Genomic DNA, 17336 nt, shown 5'->3' on the forward strand with positions numbered 1-17336 from the left:
CGGCATCCGATTAAACTGGAATAAACCCATAGGGGTAATAAAAGCAGTTCTCTTATCAGCTGGGTGAACACCAACCTGCCAATACCCATGCGCAAGATCCAATGTTGAGAACTGCGGACTTTTTCAATGAGGCCATGGATTCTTCCACCCTCGGAAGTGGGTATGCATCTTTATGAGTGACCATATTAAGCTTCCTATAATCCACACAAAATCAAAGTGTACCATCCTTTTTCTTTACCAACACGATTGGCGCTGCCCAAGGACTACAGCTTTCACTTATTACTCCCCCCTCCAATAGCTTTTTCAAAAGACTTTTCACTTCCTGGTAGAGCTTAGGAGGAATCCGCCTATATCGCTCTCTAATAGGAGCTGTTGTACCTGTTGGGATCACATGCAATACTTTATCTGTATACCCATAATCCTCCTCATGCTGTGAAAACACCCCATAATGTTTAACCAACAGGTCCTTAATCTTTCCCTGCTGCTCTACTGAAAACTGACCTGGATCAAGGGGCGCTCCCCCAGGCACGCAGTCCCTTCTCTCTCTTCCCTTTCCACTGTACATTGTCTAACACCCACCTCTACAGTCGCCTCATCCACTGGCCGCACTTCCAACTCTCCTTGTCCCTTTTTTTGACAAACTTCCACCTCATGAATCACTCCCAATGTAACTCGCCCAACCAATTTAACCGACTTTAGAGCCAAGTTTACGACTAACCTTTAAACATTCCCTTTACCACCGTACTTAAGGAACGGGCCAATAACAACTGTCCCGGCAACCCCATTCCTGCAGCTGGTTCAACTAACCCCACAGAATCCTTCCCATCAGGCCGTGGAGAAGTACAAGCCTCCAAAACCACTTCCGACATGGCCGGCACGTTAATGCACCCGCCCTTTGGCCAATAAACTGCTCCTAAAATCCCAGTTTCCCTTGAAAATTCTCAGATTATCACACATAACAAAGGTTTGTTGCCAGACTCTTGCTTCTGGGGCCTCACTAACTCCCTCTACATACTTCCACCCAAATTTGGTAACAAATCATGACACTGTTCTATAACATTCATACCAATTAGCCCTGGACGGGACTGAAACCCTGTATCTTTCACCATCAAAACTCCTTTATTAGGTATGACTTGGCCACAGATAGAAAGATTTACCTCAATATATCCTATATAGAGGATCCTTAATCCATTAGCTGCAATTAAATTAAGCTTTTGAATGGGCTGCTGCACCTGTGGGCCTCCTACCTCAAAATGTTCTTTAAAATAACTCTGTCAATGTCGTAACTCGTGACCCCGTATCAAACACTGCGTTTTAATACCATTTATTAACACTTCGGCCACTGGACATTGACCCACTATATCATTGCTATGAATCTCCTGGCCACCAACCCCATTCCCCACTGTTTGGGCCTTAACAGAGGGCGGTTCTAGTTTAAAGGCTCCTCCATGGATCCTACTGCCCGGCATCTTCTCTCAATATGTCCCACCCTGTTACACCGGCAACAGATTGGTCTCCCCGAGTCATCAAACACATTTACCCTTTGTCTACCACTCTCTCTCACTCTTGTAACGCTTATGGAACCTTCACACTGTCCTCCCTCTACTTGCAAACCCTCTCTAATTTCCTGTATTAGTCCAGATACCATACCTTTCATTTCCCCTCTCACCTGAATAAGTACATCCTGTTTAATCTCTTCCTGTAATTTAGCGAAATCCCACGCAGGCTTTACATTACTTACTTGGACTGCTGCTACTCCAGCCTGTGCAGAACCTTCCCGCTCTTCAGCCCGTATAACCTCTTCCTGCTTTATTTCCACAAAAGAGACATTTGGTTCCAATCTTACCCTTCCTCTAAGATCCCTATGCAGACCTGAATCCAGCAACCCTCCAATAAACTGACCTCGCAACACATGTCCCGTATTAGTGGAATCTTCTCTCCTTGACAGGCGATTGCCCAGCTCCCGTAGTGCCACAGCAAACTGCCTCCTGGTTTCTGCTTACGAGAGAAAACCTCAGAGCGCATTACAGCAACAGACACATTGTCCCCATACACACCTTCCAAAAAGGTTAAAATCTGCCCTGCTGTTTCGCGTTCCCCACTTTCTAAAGCCAATACCTCACGTTTTGCCTCCCCTTCTAAGTTACTTATAATTACAGCCACTTTCTGATTTTCTGATAGGGGTTGCATATCCAACATTTTTTGATTTCTCACTCACTCCTGAAAGCCTATCCCCTGTTTGGCAGGTTCTCCTTCAAATTTTGGGCTCCATGGTGCCCCCAGCATGAAAGGAAATATAACCACATTAGGATTTGACATTTGTCTGTCCTCTGAACTAGAGATTGAAGGCTGTTCTTGAGACATTTCCTAAACCTGTGCCCAGAAGCCAAGACTGCCGAAACTACGCCAAGTTGTAAGAGAGGAACACTTCTCCCCAATGATGCAGGTTTGTGACTCGACTACACTGGGCACCAGGTATAAGAAACAGCTCACAACAGAGATATAGCAATAAGCCTTTATTACCAGGATTCCACAATTCAGCGTCCCTGACCCAATAAGTAAATGGAGCACCCAGGCAACACCGCAACCCCCCACACAATGACCTCAGCACAGCAATCTCTAAAAAACACTTCACACTCAGCTAAAACACCCGGCTAAAGTTCACACGTGGACAATAAAAAGGCCTGGGCAGCTCACATCAACACAAGGGCCATGAACACCAAAATCACATGTGGTTCCTCCTAAATAACACCACAAATACACAAGGAAAAAAAATTTATATCAATTTATATCAAACAATATTATTTAAAGTAACTAGTTGGGGGAAGACAGCCCAATCCCCCGAAAACAAAACCCACAACAGGAACCATAATCCAACTCCTAGAAGGAACCACAAACCTTTCCTGTGGCGCCTGGAATCCACGCCGCTGCCACCAATCGCTGACCGGCGTCATTAGCTTCCCAACTCTGCGCACCCCAATAACTCGCCGTATGTCCCACAATGCAGTAATTTCCCCCCAGTGCACGCGCTTCCACATCTGGCAGCTGCAGCATGGACTCCAAGCACCACCGAGCATATGGGCCCCCCTTCTTACTCCTTCGCTGACAATTTATGTTGTTCCTCCTTTCCCATCACAGGTGTTTCCTATTAACCCTTATCACCATCACAATCCCCACCTACACACGCACCCATCCAAGCACACACTAAGATTTTATATGCTTGTATAGTTGTGTTACTTTCTGCACACTATAATTTTGTTTATTCCTTTCTGAATCTATCACTCCTTTTTTTTCTTTTTCCTGTCTTTTTTTTCTCCTTTTCCTTCTTTTTTCCCCCTCCTAATATGTCCCTCCACTACGGCCAGCTCACCCACTGCAATGTTTTTACATGTGTTAAAACTGAAATAAATAAATAAAATTAAAATATTTCTAGAGCCTCTTGATATGGGAAGTCGGAAACGTCAGGCCTATTTATTGAGATCCGCATACAAGCTACAAGATGGTCTCCTGGCAGCCTATTGCGGATGTTTGGCTCGAGCTGAAAATATATGAACTGTTAGGCTTTAAAAACGATAGCTGATAGCATAAAATGGTGATAGTTTAAAGCAGAAAATTCCATTGTGAAACGTCTTTATCACCCTTTAAAAAACGCAGATATTTTTCTCTGCTTTTCAGGTGGCTGACGCTACATATTTTCTGACGCGCGCTCTCTGTCCGCTGGTGGGAGTGTGCTCACCTGTGTGTGCGCGCACGTGTCTGTGAGCGCGCATCGGGACGGAACTCCGCCATGCGCGAAAGTGTAGAGCAGGGGTGTCCACACTTTTTCAGCTTGCGAGCTACTTATAAATGACCAAGTCAAAATGATCTACTATAAAAATGCAAAACATATTGTTATTTATAGATTTATAGACATTCGTTATTATTTATTGTTGTTATTATTATTGTTATTTAATATTGTTTATCATTGTTATTAATTTCCCTTTGGCATAAATTAAGGATTTTTGCATTGAACTGGGATTTTAGTTCCTTCACCTTTCTCTTTCTCAGCTCGCTTTTCGGAGGGAAGTTAATGCCGTAGTTTTTATGAGCAGTCCGAAAATGCCGCTCCACATTTCCCTTCTTCGGAATAGCAATGGTAGACTGACAGATGAAACAAACGCACTTCGAATATGACCGTGTGGGGAAAAAATACTCCTCCTTTCATTCCGTATGGAAGTGGTAGGTTATTGGCTTCGTACTTGGTCCTGCTCCCCCATTCAGTTTTATACCCTCTCTTAAGTTTAGTAGAAATAAATTGGAGGCGACTTGGTTGCTTACTGGAGTTTTGCAGCAGCTGGCGCGGTTGATCGCGTCATTGTTCCTCTATTTTTTATGTCATGCGATCTGCTCACTCTTTGCGATCGACCAGTAGATCGCTATCGATGTATTGGGCACCTCTGGTATAGAGACAAAAATGACAAGCTGTTGTGCAAATAAGATAAATAACAAAAGGCTATTTAATCTGTTTATTAAAAGGACAATGTATAGCGCTCTTCTATAGTAAAAGTAACCTTACAGTAAATGACTTCTGCTGTGATCTGACGCTATATAGAAAATTTAATTAAATAAGATTAACTTGACCTTCTGCGGGGGGCAAGTTTACTGTTTTATGTCTGCCATAAAATAAATAAAAGGGGGAATTGGAATTGTATATGACTATGAAGAGAATGGTTGGCTATAGTGGAAAAAGGTGTGGAAATTTTTACTAACTCACATAAGGGACAGCATAAAGGGTTGTTTAATTCAGCATCGGAGGAATTCATATATTTGTGTGATTATGATAATCACACTATTATAACTTGATTGTACATCTCTTGAATTAATTACTGTGTCATGTATAACACTACACTTTTTAATACATTGTTTGGCAGAACAGACTGCAAAACTGTAGTGCAGGGGCGATTCTAGGTTCAGAGCTTTGGGGGTGCTGAGCACCCAGGGAGCTGCCCAGCAAGGCAAGATACACTTTACTCGTCACAATGAGACTTTTTCCCTGCCTCTTTCAGTCCCCGCATCCTTAAATGTCTCCAGTTGTCCCGAGTTCTATCTGACTGTCTCCTTTGTGCATTTAAACCCCTGTTCCTCCCTGTCCTTTTCGTCTGTTGTCTTCGTCTCCGTCATCAGTCATCATTTTACCATCTCTGTGCAAGTCTGCAAATTTCTTTATTAAATCCTAAGAGTTTCTCTGTGCCTGGGTCCTTGTCAAAAAACATGACATGACTGTTTTGTACATTTTAACAATTTAATTCCAACATTTGTGTAAGAAAAGCAAAACACTTTTTGGAAAAGTCTTTAACAAGACCATCAAATTTGATAAAGGTTTTTTAAAAAATGCTGCAAAAGACCACAACTGCAAAAGAAGAATGGATTGTAATAAAAAAATACATATCCTAACCTTAATTACTGGAGGAGAGTAATGAATGATGCTAATAGTGAGTAAAAAGTAAACGGAGTGCATTTTTTGGACAGGGATTCACTTTTAATGTGTATGTATAATATAATACAGATAAATAAAAAATACCCTCAAAAAATAGAACAGTGTGAAATACACAAATGTACAAAATATTAATTTAAAAAATTATACAGATGGAGGCAACTTTGCCTATGGTACAATGTATGCAATGTATGAAAAGATCTTTACTGCAGATACTACTATGACTCTGCAGATTTGTTTTTTTATTTTAACCTATGTCGCCTCACCTTGTGGCTGGCAAATCTGTCTGTCACTTTTTGGTGGTCAACTCTCTCGAGCATCTCCTTCTCAACTGACATCACAGCCAGGTGCTGGAGTCTGCTTTGACCCATGGTCCTTCTCAGCCAGGTATGGAGCCGACGCAAGACACTGAAAGATCTCTCACAGCTACAGCTGCTAACTGGGATTGTTAGGGCAACCTGAATAACAGTTTTCAGTGTGGGGAAGATCTTCTTATCCAGAAGTTTGTATAATGTTAACATATTTGGAATGGCACCAGCCTCACTCTGGAGCTTCAAAAAGTTTTTGGCAACTGCAACTTCCTCTAACTGAAGTTCAATATGGTAATGCAGTGCCAGGACTGACAAATGAGGCTCAGACAAGAATTGGTTTGAGGTTGGACTACACGCCTGAATCCCATTAAGCAATTCCTGACTAACACCAGAAAAACGCTTCTCAAGTTCAGAGATCATTCTGTCCAGACAAGAAAACAACAATTTCCTTTTAAGCTCTTCTGACACAGAAGAGCCACAGACTTCACTGCCTGCCCCACAGGTTGACTCAACAGCAAATCCATCCATTTTCTTTCGTTTCTGCCTCTGTCCAGAAGACTGCTCCAAAACAGCTACCTGGTTTGCCTCACACACAGCCTTTGTCCTTGCATGAATATCAGTAGCAGTGGCATCACTGCGCTTCTGCTTCAGAGTCTCAACCACCGCATCTTTGTATGTCTGTGCCTGGGCAATATCTATGGTCTCCTTTTGTAGGTATCTGTGTAAACATGCGGTTACAGACAGTAGATCCTTGAAAACAATCAGCAAATACACTGAGGAGAATTTACTGAGTTTTGCCTTTAATCCCACCGCAATAGGTGTGTTGATAGTGGAGAGGCACTCAATTATGGCATGGAAGTTGTTAAGCACAGCTGTTACTGAACGAACCTGGCATGCCAGCGTGTGTTTGAGAGTTGCACAAGCCAACTGTTCTGTCTTTCCATCTCTGGCCTCATCAGCCATAATAGCATACATCTGTGATTCCGTCATCTCATGAACAATAGCTGCAGTTACCTCTTGTGAACAACATTCAATCATCTCATTCTGACTACTACAAGAGATGTATGTTGTGTTTGATGGGGGTGTGTACCTCTGCAAGAATCGATCAAACTTTTCCAAAAGTTTTATGCACTCACGGAAATTCCCTTTATTGTCACTCTCTTCTGTTTCATCATGACCTCTAAATGATATTCCTTGCTTCCCCAAAAAGCAGGTCACTGCCACAATACGTTCTAGGTACTCCCTTCTTTCACTTACTTCTGCGGCACTTGCTGCCTCTATCTGTTCCACAATATTGCCTTGTGACAGACTTGCTTTGTAGCTGTTCCAACAAACTACACTGTCCTTGTGTGACTGAGTGGATTCATGTTTTTGAAACTTGCTCAGTGCCTTTTGCCAATTACTGACTCCATCGTTCACTAATGTGTCATACCTAAGACTTTTGTCAAAGACTCGACAAGCGTAGCAGAAAGCAGCATTTTTTTTGGATAAAGAATATTCTAACCATTTAAAGCTTTTGAACCAGTTTTCTTGGAAGGATCTTTTTTGTGTGCCAACCTGAGTGAGAGGGTACTGGGACAGTTTTAACTGTTTAGGACCAGTAGTCTTATCCCCCAAATCAAGAGCCATATCTTGAACATCTTTGGATTGCTGACTGGAACTCTGCCCTGTCTGTCTCTCCTCATCTCTTTCCCTGGTTGGTTCTTTCTGCCTCTCCTCATCTTGTTCCCTGGTCTGCTTTCTCAGAGTCTCTCCCTGTTCTTCGCCTCCTTGTGTAATGAGATTAACCAAACAGTAAATCATATCGATAAATAGGAAAATGTAATGAAGGTGTCCTGTTTACATTTCAGAATGAAGTCTAATGATATAAAATCATGGTTCTCAAACTGTGGTACCTGGTACGTGAGCTCCCCATTGTGGTACTTGGAGGAAAGTTATAAGCATCTTTTGAAAATAAAAATACTTCAAACATGTACAATTTAATCAAAAAAGTACAAAACTTTGAATTAAAATACCTAAAGTATACTAAATTCATATTTCGAATATACTAAGCATTGTCTTCCCTTTTCTTCTTGTTTCAATGTCAGCCTGCTAAATTTTCACGTTCTTAGGATGCTGATTCTGACTTAATGCAAATGTGGGGGGCACGTACTGCGGCAGTCATACAGACTAGATGGTCCAAAAGTTGACCTACCTACTATTGGCTGAGGTTTTGTAGATTTGTGGCTGAACCACAGAAAAATATATCATTAATTTTATTCTGCCCAATTAATGATAATAATGTTATGTTGGAATATTGTTAAAGAGGCAAAAACTGCTTCAACACAGTTTGTTTTGCAGATTCTGTATAGCAGCTTTAATATAGAGAGAACACAACTTCCAGATTGTATGAGTAAAATTAGGATCTTTTTCTGTCAGTTTAACAGTTTCTGTTTTGCCTGTCACTGACTATTCCCTGTTTGTTTTCTTGCCTGGTTCTTCCTGACCTTGTACTTTCTCCTCACGGTCTGCTCTTTCCTCTCTCCCTCTTTGAACTGACAATCATACACTGTTGGAGAAAGCGTCAGGCTTTCCACTCCAACTCTGTACAAAGGACCAAACTACAATACAGTATATGTTGGAGAAAGCGTCAGGCTTTCCACTCCAACTCTGTACACATCATTAATTACGAGACAAAGTAATTACCTATGAGACAAAGTAACTACTGACAAGCGGGCAGGAAGCAGGCAGAGTACGGGGAAAACGAGGATTTATTCGAGATCGGGACGGAGCAGACAGCACTAAGACTAACTAACATCAATGACAGACCAGAAATTAAGGCAAGACATGGACTGAAATAGATGAGATTGGGCGAAAATAAGTGGACACAGCTGGGCAAGATCAGGGAAGCACACGTGGGTAATCAGGGGGCGTGGCACACACGAGGATCGTACGAGCCGGGCATGACAGCACCACCTGCCGCCCCTGAAGTAATACACTCTTACTTAATTTATTAATTAACCAGAAAGTATTAGTTATATACTGATCCCACGTTCGTTCATTCTTAATCATAACAGTTAGTGTATTTGTTCATCATTTGTACTTGAGTAGTTACTGAGTTATTACTGAGTAATGTATATTTGAATAATATAAAATATAACAATACATGTGCTATAAATCAACAAACCATTGTCCTTTCCTTTCATCCACTGCAGGGCTGCAGGAAGCAGCATACAGAGGAAATGCCTTGGGTGGGATGGTAGCCCGGATCAGGGCTCACATACTGGCTCACATGTGGGCAATGAAGAAGTAGCACTTCACGTGTACGGGAGAAAAACAGCAGCCAGAGGAATCCTATGCAATCTCAGTGAGAATAAACTCCCCAGACCCAGGACTGGGGCAGGAATTGCAGGATTCTCCTCTAGCATTTATTTTGGCATACTGTATTTATTGCTATTATCCTTGGTACATGTTTATATTTGCCAATAATTGAAATTGAAATAAACATGATTATTATTCATCCATCCTCGTACCACATATCCTGGAGACGAGGACCTGGAGCTTATCCCAGGTAGCATAGGACACAATGGTATACTTTTGGATGGGATGTCAGTCCATTGCAGGGAATGCACTCACTCACACACTGTGGGCAATTTAGAGATGACAGTCTATTATTATTAGGATACCTATAGTTTTTAGTAGTTTTCACTATTATTATGCTTTTTGCCATGGGAGTCTATGGCAGCCCATAGAGCTGATTGGCAACTTTTTTGGAATTTGGCACATCGATAGAGATCATACCGTACGTTTGTTGGTATTCATACCAAATTTGGGTTCAATCCATCCATCACTCTAGCGCCACCCTCAGGCCAAATTTCAAGAAATGTTTTTGCCTTATTCTCTTTCTTATTATTGTATGATTATGCTATTTACTTTTAAGTATTAGCATTACCTGTCTTGGTGACATCCCATAATACAGCTCTGATGACCTGATCACGTATAAAACACTTCCCACACAGCACATTATGCTTTACTATCTATTTATTATTCAAACATCAAACTTTGATGACGTCAATGTATATCCCTGACATAAATCACTGACGTGAAGCTATGGACATCATACTTAAATAGCTGACGTTTTAGTATTTTATATAGCATGATGGGTGCAGATCTAACTTAGTGTATAACTTAGTTTCGGCAGTGGTTTTGCTATATAGAGTCCATCGTTTATGGCACACGGCCATAAACAACCAGAGGAATCTGTTCAGTGACAGGTTGTTTCTCCCAAAGACAAGGACCAACAGACTTAAAAACTCCTTTGTCCCATACGCCATCAAGCTGTTTAACTCCTCTCTGGAGGGGAGAGGGAGGGGAAACAGGTGGACAAAGGAGGGGGGGACAACTAAGCTGTAGTGGCTCTTCACTTCACTGTGCAATACTCTTGTGCAATACCTTTGGTTTTTGGTTCAATACTGGAAATGTGCAATACTTTTGGTTTTTTGGTTCAATACTGGGAATGTGCAATTCCCTTGTATTCTCTTATTCCTATTTATTCTATTTATCCCTTTTGTATTTTATTTTTCTTTGCATCTATATATGTATATATATAACATTTGCTGACGTTGTTATTTTTTTTTGTAACTTCTGTCGGTGCTGTGCTCTTGGAATCCGAATTTCCCAGAGGAATCTACCCGAGGGATTAATAAAGTTTCTATCTATCTATCTATCTATCTATCTATCTATCTATCTATCTATCTATCTATCTATCTATCTATCTATCTATCTATCTATCTATCTATCTATCTATCTATCTATCTATCTATCTATCTATCTATCTATCTATCTATCTATCTATCTATCGTCATGATCCCATACTTAGCGGAAGCGAAAATAGTGTAATTAGTACAAGTACTAAAGAAATGTAATGTAATGTAAAACCGAACAGCTTTCAAAAATGCGGTACCGCAATACCTTTTTCGCACCGGTATCCCGCGCAGCATCAGTCTGCCTGAGATATTTGATAAAGTGTGGATCTTCCTATACGTGCAGCACGAATAAATAAAAACCTCTGCTTTGTATACTTGACAAATCATGTGTGTGTCATCATACTCAAAACCGCCCCAAATAAGCCACGAAATTAACCATGAATTCTACCCTACTGTGGTACACAGCTTTGCTTCTTATGTTTCTTTCACACAAAAAGTTGCAGGTTGATGACAAAACGTGCTCGCGTCCGGACCAGTAAGTGCAACAGGGGGGCAGAACTGGGGAGGGGGGCGGGATGCGATCGTGCTCGGTTGCCGTATAAGGCAGCCGGGCCCAGTGTGGTACGCGCTTAGTCTAATTACAGGTTCTTGTGGGAAGCTTGTGTGATGTATAACCTTGTTCATGTCAGGTTTTGGGCTGGTTGCGAGCGCGATCGCATGGGCAGGAAACAGGCAGGCAGAACACGGGGAAACTGGGATTTATTAGCACTAAAACGGGACGAAGCACGAACATCGACTAACATCAATGACGGACCAAGAACGAAAGCAAGACATGGACTGAAATAGACAGGACTGGGCGAAAATAATCGGACACAGCTGGGTATAATGGGGAAGCACACGTGGATAATCAGGGGGGCATGGCACACATGAGGATCGTACGAGCTGGGCGTGACAGTTCGACATACTGATCGCTATGTATCGCGATACAACAGTTTGCAATGTTACCAAAGTGTCATTTTATAATTCCCATATTAAACAAGTTACCGTGCATAGTGCTTTGGGGAGAGACAGACTCCAAGAGTGCAGTTCATTTCACGTGTCTTTAAGTCATTGTCTGATATTATCCAGAGCTGAATGTGTGATTCATGCTTACTACTATATTCTTGCTTTGCAGTTCTTACACAATTTTTTTTTCTTATTTACTTCTATTAGTAAATAAAAAACTTATAAAACTGTCATTATTATATAACAACTATACGTATTATGATGTTATTATTTAGTTATGTTGTTGCTTGGTCACATTTGATGCCTCCGCACGTGGGAAGCTACCGGTTTGAAAGACGCGGCTTCACTTGCTTTTCTGCACCAAGATGGCAAGGTACGTTGCATTTCTGCTCCCATTTTATCGTATAACTTATCTTATTATTTAGTATCTGTCTTTGTATGTACAGTGGTACCTCGACCCACGAACAGTCCTGATCACGAATAAATCGGGTTACGAACCAGATGTTCCAAAATGTTTTTACCGGTTGTCGAACCGTGTTTCGGGCCGCGAACACACAAACGTCCCGAAAAGGGTCCAATGAAAGCTCCCCAAAGAACCACCCGAAACGCGAAGAAATGTCCAGTATAATAATAATAATAAAAAAAAATCATATTTTCGAAATTACTGCATTTGACTGTTACTTAGTCTTTTAATGTTGATTGTTTAGTTTTTTGGGGGGATGTTTTGTGGTTCTTTTCCGTGTTTTGGCGTCTTTCGAGCGACCAGCGTATGCTCAGTTTTAATGTTTTATTTAATTTAGCATTTGTTAGCATGTAAATGTATGCTCTCAGTTATATGTGCACAGTCTGTCATAATTTGATTGTACGGTAGGGGGTGTTGAGTTGTACTGCACGTGCTCGAAGTGTATATATGTATGTATAGAGTGACCTAAAGAGAAAGTCGGCGATATGTCCTAGTTCATGGTGAATAACGTGTTGTGTTAACTTATTTTTCCATGTATAAATCCTCTATTATTGTTAGTCTTCTCCCGATTTTCTTACCGCTGCACCGACAGTTTGACGTGCCAACAGCATTATTTGTTACAAGTAAAGTTATTTTAATTTAAGTCTATATTCTTGGTCGCGTTCTCCCCATGTCGTCGTGGGGTTTCCTCCGGGTACTTGCTAAATTGCCCGTAGGAGTGCATGTGTGAGTGAATGGTGTGTGAGTGTGCCCTGCAATGGGCTGCCCTCCCATCCTCGATTTTTCCCTGCCTCGTGCCTATTGCTTCCGGGATAGGCAACCCAGTAGGATAAGCGGTTTGGAAAATGGATGGATGGATTCTTGATCACAGAAAAATATAAAAAATTGAAGAAAATGCAGCGTTTCTGAGGTTTAAACATATTGAACATAATACATATTTACATTATTTGAAATGGGAGAAATTGATTGAGGTCACGCACTTTTCAGGTCAGGAACTAAGTTCGTGAGCCGAGGTATGACTGTATATTGAAATATGTTTGTGTAAAATTCAGTATATTGTTTGGATTATATTTAAATTTTATGTGCAGGTTAGTTAGTGTCATATGCAGGGTTGCCAACCCTCACTCAAGATGTCTTGTAGTCAATCTGTTTTGTTCCATTATAAACCTAAAATTAGCTCCATCAAAAGTGTTGGGGTAGTCTGCAAACCCTCCAGACTATTTACAAGGTAGTAAGACTGTTACACATATGGAGATGAATGTGCAGACTTGTCTGGAATTGAGAATCTCACGCCAGCCAGCTGACCAAAGATAGCAGCTCTGCCTGTGCAGTAATGCGGTTGTTGATTGGGAAGGTGTGGGTCAGTGCAGAAGTGTAGTCCACATGTCAGGAGTGACTGACAGCTCCATTGCATTGCCTGTATGTTGTTTTTCCTCATTCAGAATCAGACGAATTGAGAAAGCTGTTTGCTGGAGCGACGACAGATACTGGGCAACTTGGGACAAGTGGGGAGAGGTGATTGACTGGGGAGATGAGAAAGAGCTGTGCTCCCCAGCAGAATCACCTTCTGACCAGGCTGACAGTTCCACTGAGTCACATTCCCGAAGGCGAATTGCCAAGGCAGTTAGCTGGACGGATGATGCTTATTGGGCAGCCTGGGACAAGTGGGAAGAGATCATCTGCTGGGGTGATGAAGAGGAGTGCTCCCAAGTAACTCCACCCACTAGCCAGCTTGGGAGGGATAAGGGGATAGATGTACATGGGTTGGAGGCTTTTATGATAAATAACAGGACAATCTCCATAAAGCCTGTAGACAACCATCGAGACAGTCTGGAGATAGGAGCTGTGCTGGTAGACCTCTGCCAGTTTGATCTCGAATATTTAGATCAAAGTAAATTTAATTTTGAAATTGTGCAAGTACAAATTGGAGAAGTTGAAGTGGAGGAGACTAGAGAAAAGGCTTTTGAAAAAGCATTTGAATTGGAAATTGTGGATGTGGCAGTAGAAGTTATAAACAGTGAATTCCAGCCGAATGCTATAAATTTGGATATTGTTGAAACTAAGGTGGACAAATTATTATTGGAAGAACTGATCGTTGGCGATTTAGAAGCAGGCAATGTGAAGGTGTCAGTATCAAATGGCAATGTGGTGAAGGTACCCTTAAGGTACCCTTCACCACAGAGGAACAGAAGGACCAGGAAACCTTAGACCATACTCTCTGGTGGTTGACTCGTGGCAACTGGACTTGTCTCTGAAAGTTAGAAACGATTCGCTGCTCATCCAAGCAGCTTCTTCAGACTGAGGGAGGTAGTAAGTGTCCACATATTTATCCTCCTGGGTAAGTAGTATAAGGGGGCTCGTTGAGTGAAACAAAGTGGGGGGGGGGAGTTGCGGGTAGATGTAACCATCACACCTTAGCAGTCCCTCCTACTCCAATAGAGTGGGTCGTTAAGGGTGGTCCACCTGGTGGAGGTGTGAATTGGGTCTGTTTTTTTCCTGGGAATAATTTTTGTTTTGGCAAATGATGAGAGGGCCGCAGGTTAAATTGGAGACAAGTTGTGCCTAATGCCTCTACCTCTGTTGAGTGAGGGGTTGTGCATTTGCACATGCAAAGCTGCTTGGACGAGCGGTGAAACGTTTCTACCTTTCAGAGAGGTACAATGTCTTTGGATGTCTTTTGTCTTGTGCAGTCTGGGAGTTGACTGAATGCTGGGGCGGGGGTAGCTTTTCCTTTGTAGTGGGGTCCGGTGGGGCGCCTTGGGCTCTGTGGGGCCCGGTGGTGCTGCTGCCTTGGGCCCCGGTCTGGATGGGCCTGGGCCCCCCTCCCTGGATGGATTTCGGGGAACGGGGAGTGCCTATGGGGGTCAGCGGGGGAGCTGGCTCCGGGGGGGGAGGTATTTTGCCCCCCCCCCATTCCTTTCCTCCCCATCCCTAAATGCTTCCCTCCTCCCGCTCCATCACACCACCACACATGTAGGGCTTTGAGGTGTAGGTGCGTTGCTGGGATGCAGGGTAGGTATTCCTCCTCTGTCCCCTCGCGACCACCTGTACCTCATTCATACACTACAACGTAGACACTCTCATTACTTACTCTCTCATGACACATACATTTAGGGCATTGGGGATGGGCACACAGAATGGCATCCAGAGGGCGGTCTGTTCATTCAGCCTTACCTCTGGTGCCAGGGCCCACATCTCAATTTTAATCACACATAGACATTGAGGGCTCTGGGGAGAGGCCGAGCTAACACCAGCTGTTGGTCGGCAGGGGGTGGTTAGTGCCATGCCCTTCACCTGTTTTAAAAGCACTTTAGAACAACATACACCAACACCACATCTGAGCGGGCGAAGGGGGGCATGGGGTCTTTTCACACCCCCGTTCCCTGTTCGCCATTTGGGGCTGGGGGCTGAGGAAGAGCTGGCCGTCTGGTCGGGGTCTGGGCTGGTGGGCTTCTCGGCTACTGCGGGGTCCGGGGTGATCTTCTGGTCTCCTCGCCAGAGGAAAAATAGGGGTCCACATAGAGTATATATGGGGAGTGAGAGTATGTGTACAGCGTTCATTTCTGTGTGTCTAAATGTTGGGTGAATGTGTAAATATTTGTTTATGTCTGCATGAGGGTGGGAACGTATGCTTGTATATGTGTGTGCCTGTTTGTCTATACACACGTGTCAGGTTGGGTCCTAGACTCCACCTGAAATAACATCTCGGGCACAATAAAGTGGTCCTCCGCAGAGGGGGGGTGGTGGAGGGAAAAAAAAAAAAAAAAAGCTTGTGACCCACCGACCGATTTCTTATTTGATTACTGTTGTTCCTTGTCTTGTTTTTGACCCCTCGTGGTCTGCTTTTGTTTTTATTAGTGTCTCTAGTGTTTTTCCCCTTTCCTCCTTTGAATCCCTGAGTGAGTCGTCCACTCTCTGTTTCTGCTTGCTCCATGACACGCTGTCGCTCTCAATCCGCCCTGGACCTGTGACAGTATTTCTGTTTTTGCTTTTGTTTGGACGTACTGAGTTTAGGATACCTAGCTTAGAAGGAATAGTTTAGCCTGTCATGTGTAATGTTGTTAAATGCGCTGATATCAGTGTTATGTCACAGTACCAGAAACTTAAAATGGTACATTTTGTTTTCTTTTTGTTTTCTTGCAATTACTACATACAAATGTTTAATGTTTTGCTGACATCTAATTAGAAAATAAATGCATTTATGCTTTAAATGATCTTTTTGTTGTCTTCAATCATTTCAACAGGTGAAAATGACCTGAAATCAATGAGTTTGAACACTGGACACTACATTCCGTGTTTGTGTATAAAGTCATGTTTAGCGTACATGCGAGTTCATTCGTATCCTTTTCCCCAGAGACAAAAAGTAGGCTAGGCTAATGGGAAAAAAAACACACAAATATATAGACCTAATGTCAGTGTATTATTCATGAGGTTTTGTAATATCTGAGACCAAATTAAACTTAATCTGTGTATTTAATGGATTTATGTGCTATTGCTACGGGTTTAATTGGTAAATAGGCCTTTTTCCAAGCAATTGAATATTTAAATGGGAATGTTTTACGTTATTGATTTAGCTTTAATCATGAAGTACCAAGCTTGATATCAATCTATGTCTAATGTGACATATTCAGGACACGCAAAGTCTATACACATAGGCACAGACTATGGCTGAGATTCGTGTGGCCTACCCTGCAGATGGGAGGCCAACACTGCATGGTATATATTCTTTAAATTTATTTAATATTAGTTACATAATTACTCATATAGACCATGTTAATACTTAACAGTGTATGTAAAGAAAATTATACTCTCATTTGACATTAATGTGTGAAGTGCATGTAAGTATGGAATATCCATCCATTGGCTGTAGCACTTATCCTATTCAAGGTCAAAGCCAGAAGCTATGGATGCAAGACTGGGACAACAGGAGCTGACCCTGACAGGAAGCTCATCTCATAATGATATTCCCCACACCGTGCTGCTACTTGCAGAGCTTTGCTGGGGTAGGTGGTGTGGCTATCATACCAGCCGGCGACGCATCCAGTTAGGATGCTCTTGATGACACAGTTATAAAGTGTCCTGAGGATAAGGGGACTTGTGCCACACCTTTTAGCTCGTCGGAGGTAGAAGGGCCGCTGCTATGCATTTAAATTTTTCCCAATATGATAAATGTAGCGTGGAAAAAGTAACCATATCAGTTTACATGGGCTTCTACAGGGGTTAAGTATCCATCCATCCATTTTCTGAAGCCACTTAATTCCAACTGGGGTTGCCTGGGGACTGGAACCTATCCCAAGAACACTGGGCTCAAGTGGGAACCAACCCTGGGGAATCACCAACACACCACAGGGTGCACACACAACTACAGGACCAATTTAGACTCACCATTCAACCCCTCT

The 17336-nt window shown here is 42.5% G+C and overlaps 1 protein-coding gene across 1 annotated transcript; it reads left to right on the forward strand.

The window, feature by feature from the left end:
* Positions 1 to 11774: 11774 nt before the first annotated feature.
* LOC125722504 (uncharacterized) lies at positions 11775 to 15986 on the forward strand. Its single transcript, XM_048998692.1, has 2 exons — positions 11775 to 11847; positions 13380 to 15986. Exons 1-2 carry the CDS (start codon positions 11840 to 11842, stop codon positions 14143 to 14145), a joined length of 774 nt encoding a protein of 257 aa, XP_048854649.1. The 5' UTR covers positions 11775 to 11839; the 3' UTR covers positions 14146 to 15986.
* Positions 15987 to 17336: the final 1350 nt, after the last annotated feature.

The sequence above is a fragment of the Brienomyrus brachyistius genome, unplaced genomic scaffold (genome assembly GCF_023856365.1).
Source record: "Brienomyrus brachyistius isolate T26 unplaced genomic scaffold, BBRACH_0.4 scaffold39, whole genome shotgun sequence".
Taxonomy (NCBI): domain Eukaryota; kingdom Metazoa; phylum Chordata; class Actinopteri; order Osteoglossiformes; family Mormyridae; genus Brienomyrus; species Brienomyrus brachyistius.